Below are 17,292 nucleotides of genomic sequence, written 5' to 3'. Positions count from 1 at the left end.
TTTTTCATAGTATTAGTGACGGTTTTTCATAGTATTAACGACTGTTTTTTAGAAAATCGTTACCAATATTATGAAAAACCGTCACCAATACTGTGGTCTGCATGAAAACCGTCCGCACCCTAGACGAACTGTATATATATATATATATATATATATACATAAAAAAAGTTGGAATTAATAATATATATAATCATAATGTATTATTAACGAATTTTTATGGATAAAAACATGATTAGAAAATAATAATTAAGTGGATGTACGTTGGAGGATGATGGAAAAGTAGTTTTTCCTACATTTGTCTCTAATTATATATATAATTAAGTAGCAGTTGAGTGTAACGGCTCGAGTTTGACACACAAAACACATGGAGTACGAAGATAATGGAAAAGAAACATACTCCAGCCATCTTGATGCCTAAGGTAACTCCATATATACATATATAAAACCACTGATTTTCACAAATTTATTATTAGTTAACCATTTAAGTTAATTGACTATTGTCATTCATCCTACATGCCTATCTATCTTCTTTTTTCTTTCTTATTTTTTAAATTTAAATTTAATTTTTTTATTTATTACAATTTAGGGGAGGCCATGGATTTTCACGGAGAATGGGGGTGTGTTCTCATTGATTTATTGTTGGACCAAGTTTACCAATACAAATATGCCTATTTATTAAACAATGATATTTGAACCTTCAATCGTGATTAACATAAAAAAGAAAAAGGGAAAGACAAACAAAACCAGCTAAGTGACTATTGATTAAAGGTTTAATAAGTGAAGAAATTTGCGGCGTTCGCAAGGATGCCCATCAAATTCTAGTAGAGATTAGCTGCATTAATTTCATCTGTTAATGTAGGTTAGCAGACTGTACTAGGACCTGTACCCATAAACTTATACAGTAATTATAACGACAACCTATCATGCACCAAATGGTCTGTATGGTCTATATCATCATATCAAACTTGGCCCACACTTCTCACCCAACTCGCATGGGGTTTATGACTTTTACATACAACTTGCACTAATTATAATCAACTGATTGTTTTATAAACCACCGATAATTGTAACTTAGCGGAAAAAAAATCTTTCAGTTTTTACATCTGTAAATTTAGGAGTAATCCTGTTATTATTTTGAATGGTAATATCATCTGGTACAGGACTACGACATGATACTTATGATATTAGCATGAGGTATGTTTTTTTATTTATTAAAAAAAATTGATTGTTTCACATTTTGTTAACCTGACACTTTTAATATATATTTCACATTTTGTTGATCTAACAGTTTTAATATCAATTTTTTTTTAAAAAAATTTTTGGATCACTTATTAAGTTAGGATTTAAAAATCCAAAAATGCCTCAATCTTAGGGAAAAATAAACTTTATAAGGTCTATTAGACTATTAATAAAATTTTAAATTTTAGTCCTTAAAGCAATGTAAACGCCAAAAAAACAAAAATCTTGATGGTTTTACTATCAAGTGAGAGCGTAATTATGTCAAGCTCACATCATGTTAATATGATGTTTTTAGCGTAGGATCTTCCTTTATAAACCTTTTGATTACTTTATGCGATGAGGTTTAAAAAACAATAAATGTCCTATTATGAATTTAATAACATACTAAAATTCTATTTAAATGAAACAAAATAGAATAGAAATTAAAACCATAAATATATTTCTAAATTTTTGCTTTTGAAACAATCTAAGGGATGAAAAAGAAAGTCTTGAATATTAAGGCATAAAATCGACTTGTTAAGAATCTGATTATATATATATATATATATAGAGAGAGAGAGAGAGAGAGAGATAGAGGGGGAGAGAGAGACAGAGACAGAGTAAGAGGGGGTAAGTTTTTTATTAGAAAATCCCTAGTTTAACTAAATTGAGGATGCTTATTTAGTGAATATTTAATTATTATATAAAATTATAATCAATATTTAAATTTAAATATAAAAACTTAAATGAGATATGGCAATTGTTAGCAGTTGCCAAATAATCATCTCTCACTTATTAAAGTTAGGGGAATCCTTGAGAAGAAAAATGTTATCTATATATAATAATAATTTTTTTTTTTTTTGGTGCAGAATCTCTAATTAATTATATAAAAGGGAGATATATTTATGTAGTAAAAATGCTTAGCAATTAGATGCATTAACAATTGTCATTTGAGTTCAAATTTAAAAACCTAGATAGAACACGACAACTTTTAACACTTATTACTTAATATCTCTCACTTAACAAAATTAGAGATTTTCTCACTAGAGAAATATATATTGGCTAGGATTAAAATACAATTCCTATTTACTCATATATGTAGGGAAATTTTCAAATTATATTCTACTTAAAACTATTAACCCCCTTTTTAAGTTTTTGGATTACTTAATTGAGATTTAAATATATATTAGTGATTTTGAGTTCATATAAATTTATTTTATTTTATTTAATACTTCAATAAACTCATATAGTTTACATTATAAATTTAAGCTGTTGAAGCAATCAAATAACACACGAAAGAAATCTAAATAGCAAAACCACCAGATATCTAAATAACAAATGTGTGTGTGTTATGTGTGTTTATTTGTATTAAATTGAAAATTTTCATTATTCATTGTTGAATTCTTTAGATGTATATTAAACTCAAATCAATCGATCTATATATGTTAATGTTGAATTAGGGAAACTAACACGACTAAGCAAGCAAGCGAGGTAGCCAAGTAGAGAGTTTATTAGCTAGAGAAATAATATTGTTTGTACATGGGTAGTTTATACGGCCGACAAAATTAAAATCAAGCAAATTCACATATAACAACCAAAGCCTTAGTTGTATCCTGTGGCTATGGGGGGATTTGGACAATGAGGGGTAGCTAGCTTTTGTTTGTTATGTTGCAATATCTCATATATTCAAGCTCAAGTATGTCATGGAACACGTGAAAGTACTCCATTTTGTCATCTGTTTATGTGCGTGTGAGACTTGCCTTGGGTATATATTTTTCAACTTAACAAAAAGTTACCTTTTGCAATTAATTAAAGATTTTTATTTTTTTTTTGTTTTTTTGCTAACATTTGCAATTAATTAAAGATTGATGCCAGTCCTTCCATTTGATATATATTTGAATTGCTGTGAGAGGTTGGACCAAATTGTCTAAAAAGTTTGGTATGCAGTCCAAGGCATTAGTTAGACGGTCCCATTTTCCACTGCCTTCAACCTTTCAACATTTCTCATCATCAATATCCTCACATGCATGTACCTTAATTAACTATAAATATAAATAATCTGCCTTCGTATTAGTCTTATATATATATATATATATATATATGCACAGCGAGAGAGAGAGAGAGAGAGAGAGAGAGAGAGAGAGAGAGAGAGAGACTTTTAGTCCATCTATAAAATAAAACCATCAGCTCCTTATCTATGCTTTGCTGTAAAATTTCTTCTTCTTTTTGTTAGACCTTGAAGGCTCTTAATTTTTTCTCTGATTATGTCATTCAACATGGAGATCTACCAATATAGAGATGGCAACAGGGTGGGGCGGGGTCAGGACGGCCTCCTCCGTGTCCACCTTGAAAATGTAACCATCCCCATCTTGTTGTTTTTTTTTTTTTTTTTTTTGTTCGAAACAAAGTGGGATGATGATTCTCTGTTAAAAAATCGAAATAAAGTGGATTATCCGATTTATATATAAAAAAAAAAATCGTAAATTTAATTTTTCTAATATATTTTTTATTTCTCACATCAAAAATATATTTATACAAATATATTATATATAATGTTTATAAACCATAATATGATTAATATCATAAAAAAAATATAAATATATATATTTGAATAAAAGAAAAAAAAAACTATATATTTAAATAAGTATGTATATGTGTGTACAATCCCCGTCCTCATCCAGTCTCTGCCCCAACAAGAAAGCTTAACGACAAACTTCCGCCCCATTAGGATGGGAATCTGAAAAAATCGGATTATACAAGCTAGAATCAGATTATGCAAGCTATTTTGCCATCCCTATCATGGGTGATAAGTGACAGATGAAACCGGCAATTTCATGTCAGCAATGTGGGTGCACCACATACAACATAGTTCTCCACACACAAACACATATACACATGTATATAATATATCTTATAAATATAGATATATTGTATCTTAAATTTATATGATGCGTGTAGTGGATGTCGGAATCCTATTACCAAATGCATATAATAGAAGCACTATGTATATATATATATATTTATGTTCACATCCAAATCATAGTGTGTGATACATATTCCATCACATATAGTATTTTTTTTTTTTTTTTAACATTCTACCATATTTAGTAGGATCTACAAAATTTGTTAACAGTCATGTTATGGTAAAGGATTGATTTTATCATAACATGGGCATTGATACCACATTATGATGGGGATTTTAGCATATCATAATAAAGTCATGTATTATATAGATATCATATATACAGAGGTCGTCTATAGTGCTATGGTGTGGAGCTCCTCAAAGACATAATTTTTGAAAAAATTATCATCAATACTAATATATAAAGACGACATTTTATTCAAAACCATCATCAAGATTATATGCAAAGATGATAATTTCTTCAAAAATTATCGTTTTTTAAAAGGTCTGCACCATTATAAGATATGGACGTTCCGTACTATAAAATTTCATTATATATATATATATATATATATATTTAAATATATGTAGATTTTGATCGGTTTATTAGCATAGCAAATGTTAAAGGTTACTGTTAACCCGCTTAGATTATTTTAAATTTAATTTATTAATTAAGATATTATCTTTTCCATTTTTAATGTTAATGTGTTTCCATCTTATGTTAAAATGAACATTATATACTTTCACAGATATTCTCAATGCAAGTTCTATTTTTGTTATCTATATTATCATATCTTTAAAATTAGAAGATAATTATTAAAATGTTAATTTTGTTATATATATATATATGTATATATATGTATATATAAGCAAGACTCTTATTAGGCGTTTCTAATTAAATGACTTGTGTGATAATTGATAAATGCATAACTTTTGGATGCATTAACAATTTTATAATTTGAATTTTAAATAAATGCCTAGATTGTATATGACAATCTTTATTACTTTTCGAGTCCATTTGGTATAGCTGATAAAAGTAGAATTTTAATTTGTAAAGGTTTATATAATAAATCTTTTTGAAAAAAATTTTTTATTAAAAAATTAATAAGTGTTTGGTTGTAAATAAAAAAGTTGCATTAAATACTCAATGAGTTTGCATATAAGCTAAAAAGAAAAGTTTTTTTAAAGAAGTATAAATTTTGGACTTATCTAAAATAGTTTAAAAAAATTAATTTTTTAATCAATAAGTACTTGTTGATTTTTGCTAAATATTTTTATTTTTTAACAAAAAAGCTTTTAACTTTCAAATAAAAATTTTAATTTTAAAAAAAGATCTACCAAACAAACATTTCATATAATTATTTCCTCTAAATAATTCACCTTTTTGTCCTCTTGAAGATTGCTAACAGCAAAATCATTTTTTTTTCTTTTTTTTTTAATAGAATTCAAATTCTCATACCCATCAATAAAAAAGTAAAAAAAATAAAAAATAAAAAAAGAAGAAAGAAAGTCACAAAAAATTCAGCATGGTCTTTGTTTGCAATCTTCAAATGCAACAAGCAAATCAAGGTCATCAGGTTACATTTAATAATACGTCCAGCTTACTTTTATATATGAATACATCCACATAAATACATATATTAGATAGACTCGTGAGGTCATTATTGTTATGAGGGAATAGTTTATGTGTTAGCAAAAGAATCCTGATACTTAGAATAAGGTGCAGCAGTGGACTATGACATAGAATGATCGAGGCATTTGTATTACCAATTTCTTATTTTGTGATGACCAAGTCATGTCACCAATAGTAACCAAAAAAATCAAAAATAAAAATAAAAAAACATTATAAACAAATTTGTTGATGTATCTTGTAGTTACAAGTATAATGACAGATTGATGGACCAAACCTCAGGGAGTCCCTTTTTTATTTATTTATTTATTTATTTTTGTGTGTGTGTGTGTGTGTGTGTGTGTGGACGGAATAATGCTTGCTCAAACTATATACTATTTCCCATTCAAAACTATATATCATGCTTCGTACAAAAAAATAAAAAATAATAACTATATATCATACTTACCCATTTGTCTTTTTCTTTTTTCTTTTTCTGATTCTTTTTCCTGCTCAATGGAATTAATTTATTTTCTAAACTATATAAATATTCTAATTGCAATATTTATAATATCGTCAAGAAAATCGTGTGTAATTTCTGAAAAGCCATAATAGTAATGAAATTTTTACAGGGAAAAATGGAAGTTTGTTGCTGCTTTTTTACGCTTATAGCCAAAACAACAAACTGAAGAATATAGAAATTTTGTTGAATAAGAAGCAAATTTTTTTTTCTTTTTTTTTTTTTGGGAAAAACAAATACAGGTGGTGTATGATAATAAAGGTTATTCTCATATTTCACATTCCAAGTCAAAACAAATCAATTTTCTCGTCTTTTTTAATCAGTCATCAAAGACAAAATTTTCATTAATAATTTCCACAAATATACCAATAAAATAAAAACGAAAAAGCCTCAAGATTTCCCAGTTCAATCAAGATTTTCAGTGGTATGAGCGAGGAAAAATAAAAAATTCCAAGAAAAAAGAAACATAATGCCTTTTAAAGCCAAAGGTCTTCCCAAAGAGGCTTTTCGGCCTATAATAATAATGGGGTCTACAAATTTTTCGGAATTTTATTTGGAAGCAATTATTTCTTCATCTCCGTCCAAAAACAATAATAGTTTCTCACCATGCGTGTCAAACTGAAATGTTTATATGCGCAATTGCTTCATAGATTTCGTACTCATTATGCTTCAACACACGACATCCATATGCGATGCGATAATATTTTTAATTATTTATTTTAAACGTCCTCTCTAATAGTTTTGAAAAATGCTTTACTAAAAAAAAAACAGAAAAAAAAAAGGAAAATGTTTTTGAAATGAAAATAGGGACGTTTTATTGGTTTAACGTTTTATGTCTAAAGATATAAACTAGTGCTGCTACGCACACTCAAAGACGAAGATATAAAATGTTACCCCAAAAAATTGAAAATATATAATTGTTTCAGAAACCTAAAAACAAAAGCAATACTTGAAGAAAATTGATGAAAAATTTATTAATCACCATCAGAAAAGATATTGAATGCCATCGAATACTCAAATATAGGGAAAACTGAAAAGAATCACCACCATGAGCATGGAAACAAAAGCATAACCAAGAGAATAAAAACCAAAACATACTGTACTTCAAGCCAAACCTCAGGATAAGGTAATTACAAGCAAACTAACTTATTTGACCACCAAAGAACCCTCAAAGTTGCATAAGAAACACCCAGAGCAATAAGCACAATAGAAACTATCCAATATACCGAGCTATTAAAATTGGACTCAACTATTTTAGTTGGCTAGTACCAACCAAATGGTAGATAAGTTTATATATATATACATAAAATCTCACACCGCTTAAGCAGACAAGTAGCTGGTCATCCATGACTGGAAGCGAGACCAAGCGAGCTCTACAGCAGCTTCATCCTCATCGGGCAATCCCATGCCCTTCCTCCGCTTAACACCTTCCGGAGACCTATTCATGAAAGCATGTCCATTACCTGCATAAATGTGTATCTCATATGGGATTCCTGCTGCTTTCAGCTTCTCCTCCAAAGACTTGGCGGCCTATTCATCCAATGAGAAAATTAGTGTTTTAACCATCATAGGAATGGGATTAGTTATAGAAGTTATGGTTATATAGTGTAACACCAATTGCATTAACATGTCCAAAAAATTTGACAGTTGAATTTCAAGGTTTGTGACTTCATCATCTCCGCTTGCTAGCAATACACCTAAGTGTCAAACTTCAATGATTATATGATACAATTGCTAAGGTACTTAAAGATGAAGGTAGGATCTTTTGTCACAATTAGAAATGACTCAATAGAAGTATATTCTATTAGGCAACCTAAAAAAGGCAGTTAAACTTCTTGCATGTTATCAAAGTTTTACATAACCACATTTTACATATAGTGGTAACAAAAGTTTGGTCCCAACAAAACTATCTCAGTTTTTGGATTTGGTCGGGTAAGGGGGAGTAAGGTGCAACATTGTATACAGTTTTTCCTGAAATTTTATTCCCTAGACTTATCTGGACTGTTCAAAATCTAAGTGCTCAGTTGGACTCCAAAAGGATCTTATACAGAGTGCAATATTGATGGCCTGGATTTGAGTAATGTCAACATATATTATGTTGCAAGGGATGAAATCCTCTAAATTACAAATAAAGGCATTAAAAAGTCACCCAAAATAAGACATACTAGTTAATTGGCTGCTCTGTTATTGTTTTCCTCTTTCTTTTTCCCCTGAAGTTTTTTACTTCCAATATTACTGCTTTGTGTTTTTAAGTAGCATTAGATTATTCCTGTTGTAATAAAATTTTGTTTTTATTATGTACTAGTACAGCTTTTGCAGTTGGTTTGTTATTTTGACAAATAAAGATATTGATATTGACATACATACATACATATATATATATATATATATATATAGAGAGAGAGAGAGAGAGAGTGTGTGTGTGTGTGTGAGTGGATATGAGGCAATAGTAAAGATTGAAAAAATCAAAGACAATGACATCCCATACCGTCACATCTGAAAAGCCAACAAAACTATCAAGCTCTCCAAAATGAGCCTGAACAGGAACCTTGGCTTGGGCAGGGTCTGCAAGCTGTGATGAAGGAACTCCATAAAATGCAACGACAGCATCAACCTCAGGGACCAAAACAGAACTTGCAATCGAGAGAGCACCCCCCATGCAAAATCCAGTAACACCAACCTATTCCAGCCATGGCATTACAGCTTTTAGCAAATGATAGTAACATTTTTAACTGTATTTTTCTACTGATTAACATCTCTAAAACTTCTACCATGCAGAAGAAGGTCAAAAAAACAAGGCAATAGTTAATGAGATCATGGTAGAGCTGCCTTGGCAATTTCTATTCATCTATAGGATTGGACATTGATATTAGACTTTGATGAAACCTTTTGGATCAAGATCTTAATAGGCCATAAAACACGCATCTACAAATTCAGCCTGCCAGTTAGCACATTCTTTGATGTAAAAGTAAACATTGGGGGGAAAAAAAAAATGTAACAAGATTATCTTGTATTAATTAACTTGAAATTTTCTAGATGCTTGAAACTTTTTAAAAACTGTAATAATATGACTTATCATGCAATATTCTTTTGGTACACCATCCATTAATGTTAGATAATCTTATTAAAAACTATTAATTTTCAAAGAAAGGAACATCTTCAAATCTTTGGTGACACTGGAACTTCTAGAAGACTTTACTTGATTCTCAGTTATTCCTTCACCCTCCTCCCAAAAAAAGTAATACATAATTGAAGTTTTTATGATCAAATATCCTAAAGTTATAGTCATTTTGTCTTTCAGATCAAATATCCTAAAGTTATCACCATTTCTTATTTTCAAATTTTAAATTTTAAAATTTATGGTCCATCTTTCTTTTTAGATCTTGCTTAATTTCATGGCCTAAAAGATCTTTACTGATTATTGAGTTTTACTTCTAAAAACTATTATTTTTAGAAGTCATGAGAGGAATACCTCCACTGCTTTCAAGAAATATAGGTTAGAGATGATGGGACTAAAAGGAATCTTTATTAGGCCTCAACTTGAGGCCAGCATCTAGGGTCTGGCAGAAGCAAAACCCATAGAAATCTTTTTAACCATCTCAACGAAAGACACAATGAAGTAAAGGATGGAAACCTTCTTTGAGCCATTTTCTTTCAGCCAGTTAACTGAAGCACGTATATCCTTAACAGCACCTTGCCAATCAAGACCATCCATCAAGTGCTGTGCTTCTGCAACATCCAAACCGACCTTCCCTCTGTATAAACTGGAAGAAAGAAGGCACAAAATTCTTAGCATTTCAAATGCAATAAAGGATAAAAGGAACATCATACTACTACAACAAAATAACGTAAGAAAAAATATAAGAAATTTTACTCTGGGATAAGAGCTTTAAATCCTGGATTGAGTTGAGAAATTTTTATAGCATGGTTCTTGATCTCAAAATCCACACCCCACCACTCTTGAAGCACGACTATCCCAGGAGCATCTTCTTTGCCAATCACATATGCATCAAATGCCTGATCAATTAGATAAAAGAATCAGAAACAAGATTCAGCACCGAATAGAAGCAAAGATAACTAATATCATGAATAATGAAAAAGAAAAATCGGTGCCCTCACCAGTAATAAAAAGCGTAATGTTACACAAAAACAAACTGTCAAGAGTATGAAGACAACCCACCTTCTTGGGTACAGACTGCCAAAATCTCAACATTATTCACTGAGTTGACATAATGGATAAATATTACATGCTTTAATTTTTGTCAATAACAAAAGATCATCCTACATAAAGTTATTGTCAATTTTTATTTTATTTTATTTATTTATTTTTTTTTTTTGGGGGTAAGTATCAGGAAATAGAAAAGGCAGAACACCATAGAACTTCATTTGTAAGAATTATCGACCATAAAAAGGGTGCACAAACCTCTTAAGACTCGATGCACTACCGCATTAGAGGGCACAGCACGCATCACACTTCATTAACTAATAACAAACACATCCTAACAGTTTGGTGCAACAGAGAAAACTGAATGGCCTACTCGAATTCAAAGACCAAAAATAGAAAAAAAATAAAAAAAAATAAACTTTCATCACCATTTCTTGGATGACTTTACAATCCACCAATGTCATAGACGGATTCAACATCACAATTGCAACATAAAATATACACACGAAACTTAATTCAAAATGCAGCCTTTATTCAAAGAATTATTCAGAAACTTCACTTCCACTCTTAAACAATACATTCTCCTCACTACGATCCACTGATTATCCACCAGCCAAAAAAGAATTCAAATTTCATTCTGACACACAGAACCCAATGAAGAAAGCAGATACCCTTTAATCGAAATTACCACATAACTCAACCCCATGATTTAAACACTCAAAAATCACCCAATAAAAAAAACAAAAACCAGGAGGAAAATGAACCCATAATGGCAAAAAGGAAAAAATTAAGAAGCAGAAGTTACAGTATCGTCTCTTTGGATTTGAATTTTCTTGAAAGGAGAGGAAGAGGCTGCGGAGTCTGCCATTGAGCGGACTGAGAAGCGAGAGATTGGGGAAGAGAGAGAACGTAGGTGAGAGAAGGCAGCAACGGAGTTATGAAGAGGCCTCCGAGTGGTGGTGCTGAAGGCTCTAGAAGCTGATGATGTGAGAATAGTAGCAGCTGCTGCTAACATCATTTGCCCTCCTTACCAGCCGACCGGATGTTCCTTTTCATCAGCCAGTACGAAAATGAACGCAACGCTGTGCTTATTTAATACCCCGGAAACGCCGTCGTTTTTTCTTGTTAAGGTGACGACATTTTTTTTCCTCGTATTTTAAAATATTTTCTATTTCAAAAGGGAATGCATTTTAAATTGTATATAATTTAGAACTTTACGTGTTAAATTTTATTTTATACATCATACACATTAAATTTCACTTCTTTTTTTTTTTTCACACTGTTGCACTCTTTTAGGTTTTTTTTTTTAACTTTTTGATATAAGTACCACATAACTAGCACATAGAACAAAAAAAAATTGCATAAAAGTACAATTTTATATCGTTTAAAATGTAATATATAATAATTTTTAAATAAAAATTAATAAACTTTTTTTAATTAAAGATAATTATTATTCTTTAATAAATTAGAAAATTTTTAAAGGACTGTAATTTAAATAATAATAATATGCACATATTACAGAGATTCCCAAAAAAAAAAAAAAAAGACTTATAGAAAAAAGTAATCAAAGATTTGTAAAATCTAAAACAAAATCTTATAAATTTATTTTTATAATATATGCTAGTTAATTTATTACATGTATTTTTAATAAAATTTTATTTTTCAAAAATTTTGATTTATTAAATTCTTGTTCAAATATTTAATTAGTCTTTATTTTTTATATTTATTTTACTTTTATAAAATTTAAATATCAATATTTACATGGTGTAAAGATTCTAAATAAAAATAAAAATATATGGACCATAAAAAAGCAACGAAGTATATAAAAAATATAAAAAAATTGGGAAAATTGTCATTATTAAATATATTGTTTGTTTATTACATGTATTTTTGTGTTTATATTTATTATTTTGAAAAAAGATATTATAAATGATTTTCTAATATGTATTTTTTATAAAATTTTTACTTTTTCAAAAAAAAAAAAAACTATTTTTAAATGCATACTCATTTTATTTTTTGTTGATCTTTATTATTTATGAATTTTTTAAGATACCTATTATATGTAAATATTTTTATTTTTATTTTTGAAAAATTACATTTGCATTTTTTTTATTTTTTTGCTAACTGATTTTTGAAAATAATAGCATTATTTAAATTTTTTTTGTATTTTAATTATTTTTTTATTTATATTTTTGCATTTTGCATCATAAACTTTATAAAATTACATTTTGCACCTTAGTTTTGGTACCGTGTGTTTGTCTTGTGACAATTTTATCACAAGGTCAACAAGAAAAACTAAAGAAAGAGAGTGCAATTGTGGCGTCCCCCCACCCCACCCCCCACAAAAAAAAAAAAAAAAAAAAAAAAAAAAAAAGAGAGAAGAAAAGAAAAAGTAAGCTTAGGGTGCATAATGTGAAAAGAAAAGTTTGGGATATAAAGTAACAAATCGTATATAACTAAGGATGCATTAGTATTGATATCGCTATCTAAAAATTTAAAAATAAATTAATAAAAAATTTCATTTTTATAGAAAAATATATATATGTATGTATATAATAAAAAACGAGAACATTTGTTTACATTCCTAACAAACAAATGTGATTCTCATGCTAAGTAGCGTTTGGTTTGGGCTTGTTGCCTAATTCCATTTCACATGACTTGGATCATGTTTACTCCAACTTTCAAACCAAATCAAGCAAGTCAAACTCTTTCATAATCATTAAATAGGTTGAGTTAGTTAATAAACTATTAACATCAATATTTAATAGGTTACATCGAAGTTTAGAAGGGGGAGGAGGAAAATTATTGTAAATAATAATAATAATAATAAACTCCCTCATAATTATCATGACACCTCTCTCTCTCTCTCTCTCTCTCTCTCTCTCTCTCTCTCAAGAAGGCTAAATCCCTTTTACTTCATAAGGAAAGACACTCTTTCGGATCTAGACAAGCTTACAATGAAAAAAACAATATGGATATCAATAAAAAAATTGAATTTATAATTTTATGAAAATATCGATTAATATGTTGATATTGATGGAGATTTCAAAAAAATATTAAAAACAATGAATATTTAACTTTTAACAATTAACAATTAGAATACCAATATTAATAAAATTATTCATAAATATATATAGGGACAAGCTTAGTGAATAATATTAAAGGTTAGGATTTATCCAAAATATCTTCTTTTATTAACCTTTACATCATATTAAAGATTATGATTTAAAATTCAAAAAGTGATCAAATATGAGTTTAGTGATATAATAAAATCCTATTTAGGAGAAATGAATTCTATCAAGATTCGTTGATGTAATTTAAGAGTTGGAAAAGAAAATTTGATGTTAGTCAATAACATTAAGGATCTAATTTAAGCTTGGTAGGATATATATAAACAATTTATAAATAAATATAGTACTTATTAGTACACATATGATATTGAACTTTGAGAAATATAATAACCATTATCTCAAATACATGATTTTTAACTACAGTGATTCATTTTTACTCTTATTAAAAACGGAGGAGAAACTACAAGTATTGGATTTGGCACCAATGACATATTTATTGATAACCATTGACAAATTAGACAATTCTCAGATAATTTGGAAAAAAATTCACCTTTTTCCTTCAATTTTTGTTGATAACTATCAATATCATTGACAACTATTGTTTGATATTTCTATCAATATGTGTGACAGATAAATTTTACCCCTTTATTCATGTTGAGCATGCAACGAATATATTTTACCCCTAGTTATTTGTGTCAATATGAAAAAATATAGAAATGTTGACAATGTCGTATATATGTGTATTCGTGCTTACAACACCTTATCTATATACATAATAAATCAAACCATCATATGTATTTAGATGTGTGCATGTGAATTTTTTTTTTATTTTAATTTGTTTTTTTTTCCTCCAAGTATCCAACAAGCATATAAAGATTGATATAAAGTGTCAATTCTTTTTATTTTCTCATAGATTTTGTATATTGAAAAGGAAATTGTAGAAATATTTAGTATTAATTAAACTATAGATGAATTTCATGATTCGAAAGGATATAGAGTTCTATTTTGATTTACCTCACAATCTTTAGCATTTTAAAGGTATCGTGGCAATGCAAAACCTATAGGATGATCCCGAATCACAACTTTTAACATACAAAAGACATTAGGGCAATAATGAACTTATGGAATGAATCCAACTTAGACATTTAATATACTACAGGCATTGTGGTAATCTGCAGGCTATATACCAAGTAAATAGAAAAACTAGTATGATATGATTCATCAATAAAAAATAACAATAGAGTATTTATAAATAATCTTTAAAGATCATGTTTTTCCATTTATTTTCCAAACAAATATTGTATCATAAATTGGAATTTAATTTCCAATCCTAAGAATTTATTTAAATACTCCAAAGGTTTTAAATCACGAATAATATTTTTTAATATCAATATATACATATGATAGAATTAAAAGATTTTAATGGACTTAATAAATATATGCACATATACTTTCGTTTTTTTTTATTAATAATTTAGTTATACATATATATATATATATTATATTATGTAAATCTCAACCTCGCACCCTCCTCCACCTTGACAATTCTTTTTATTGTTTATCAATTAATAATTTATATATGTAGTCATATGTCTTAGATGTGTATACATGAAGTTTTTTCCCTTTTTCTTTTTCTTTTTTGCATTTATTTTCTTTTTGTTTCTCCAAGTATCCAACAAGTATATAAAGATTGATAGAAAGCATCAATTCTTTTTGTTTTCTCGTAGATTTTGTATATTGAAAAGGAAATTGCAGAAATATTTAGTATTGATTAAACTATAGATGAGTTTTGTGATTTGAAAGAATATAGAGTTTTATTTTGATTTTAACAAAAATATATTTTGTTTATGAACTTTTTTTTTCTTTTTCTAATATTGATATATGCATGATACAATTGAAAGATTTCATTAGAGTTAATAAATATATGTATATATAGTTTTGTTTTTTTATTAGTAATTTAATTATATATATATATATATTAGAAGTCCAACCTTGACAATATTAGTTCCATCCGTGCTAGTAAGGTAGCTTGCCACTAACTCATACCTGCTTCCACTAATTGTCACAATCCATCCTAACATATTATTCATTAATTGTGCCTCTTCTTGCCTCACAAGTCTTATAATACACGTCACTTGGGATTTAATGTCCTTACTAGCACACTTCCAGCCAGATAAAGATTCCAATACCATTTGTAATGCCTTTATGCCATCGGTGGCCCCTTCTCTTACTCCATCAATATTGTCTCCAATTTAGCCAACGCACTCTAAATACTATGAGATTTTTTATTCAGACTTCCTAAGAGATATGTCATCCTAGAGTTGCTTCTACTATAGCTTACTTTACCTTAGAGTTCTTTCGAACTATAAAGCCAACTCTCTAAAAAGGTATTAGTTGTTAAGAGAGTGACTATTCTTATACTCAAACTATCACCGGTCCAAACTCTAGGGATGTGAGATTGACTATCAAGTAATTTGTCAATCTCTACACTTGCCTTTACTTACCTATCCGTATTAGTTGTCACAATCTACCTCAGCATATTATTCACTAATATTGCCTTTTTATTTTATTTTATTTTATTTTTATTTTTTACCTCACATCTTTTAGAGCTCATAGATATTAGATTTTTTATATTATGATCATGTGTTCATCACTCTATAAATGCCTTGTCAAGCAAGATATGGTTTTATTATGGATATATGATTAGATACTTAATTTGCCCAGGAAATTGAGTTTTTAAGTGAAATTTAGTTTCATATATTGGTTTTAATTTCTTCATTTTATAATTTTGTGGCAAAAAAAGCTCTCTTCATGATTTTGGAGAAAGAAAATAAATAGAGGCGTATTGTTTTTGAAAACTAGCTAATCGATAACTTAATTATTAATTTAGGATTAATAGCAATAAATACTCTTTAGTTTGAGAATATTGCATTATGAACTTTTAAATTTAAAATATTGCAATTTAAGCTTTCTTTTTTTATTTGTTAGAATAATTGGTATTCTATAGACGAGTTTCTCTCTTATAATTATTGCATGAGGTTATCTAGTTTCATGGTGATGAGAATCCGTCCGTACCCGCACAACCTACCTGCTGGAGTGCTAATTCGATACAGTTGAGGACTGGGTCAATCACTAGGGCATAAGCCAAGAGATTTAAGGACAATCTGGATAGTTTCATATAAGAAGTTATCAATTCTCAAAAGATCTTGACAATACCAGAAGCTTCAAAGTCTGTTTTTAAGCGTCCAAATGGTGGAGGCCGATATGGACCCCGGTAGTTGTTTTAGTGCATTTATGGACTTCGGGTAGCAAGGATTGGGTTCAACACTTCTTGAGCTCAATTTATATTACTAACAGGTCATGGAATTAAGTCAAGGTAGAAGCAAAAGCAACCAAAGAGACCATTTATGCATAGAAGAGATTTTTGGCCGAGTTGCTGTATTTGCTGCTGGCTTTGCTGTAATTTGGTGATTAAGCATTTTCTTTTTGTTCCAATCAAGGTCAACATATGGGATTTATAATTAATCCTATTTGGCATCCTACATGGCACATTAGATTTGATTTGGAGCCTTTGCAAGCTGAAAATTGATCAAAGTTAGCTTAGTTGTCAAACTAGTCAATTGATTTCCTAATTCGAGTTTGACTTTTTGTGTTAGGAAACTATCTTATATTTTAGTTTTTATTTAATTGTTTGCTGGAAAAATTAAATCAAGAAAGTTGGTATTTTATTATTTTAGTTGTAGATTAATTAATTCCTAATTCAAAATAAAGAAATTAATTAATACAATTTAGTTTAGGAAGGCAAGG

General features: G+C 28.7%; 1 protein-coding gene across 1 annotated transcript; it reads right to left on the bottom strand.

Moving 5' to 3' along the window:
* Positions 1–7,330: 7,330 nt before the first annotated feature.
* Positions 7,331–11,494, bottom strand: LOC107414153 (uncharacterized). Its single transcript, XM_016022249.4, has 5 exons — positions 11,220–11,494; positions 10,124–10,266; positions 9,884–10,013; positions 8,738–8,929; positions 7,331–7,779 (listed from the first exon to the last, which is right to left on the bottom strand). The coding sequence occupies exons 1-5, from the start codon at positions 11,430–11,432 to the stop codon at positions 7,570–7,572; spliced, it is 888 nt and encodes a 295-aa protein (XP_015877735.3). The 5' UTR covers positions 11,433–11,494; the 3' UTR covers positions 7,331–7,569.
* Between the last annotated feature and the right edge of the window lie 5,798 nt (positions 11,495–17,292).

The sequence above is a fragment of the Ziziphus jujuba genome, chromosome 4, assembly GCF_031755915.1.
Source record: "Ziziphus jujuba cultivar Dongzao chromosome 4, ASM3175591v1".
Classification (NCBI taxonomy): Eukaryota; Viridiplantae; Streptophyta; class Magnoliopsida; order Rosales; family Rhamnaceae; genus Ziziphus; species Ziziphus jujuba.
Note: the sequence above shows the minus strand (reverse complement) of the source record. Positions and strands in the feature narration are given on the sequence as shown.

Coding starts and splice junctions, on each gene's coding strand:
- LOC107414153 (XM_016022249.4), bottom strand. CDS start 11,432: ATGATGTTAGCAGCAGCTGCTACTATTCTCACATCATCAGCTTCTAGA. Junction 10,014..10,123: donor TTTAAAGCTCTTATCCCAGA/GTAAAATTTCTT, acceptor TCTTTCTTCCAG/TTTATACAGAGGGAAGGTCG. Junction 7,780..8,737: donor TTGGCTTTTCAGATGTGACG/GTATGGGATGTC, acceptor TTGGATGAATAG/GCCGCCAAGTCTTTGGAGGA.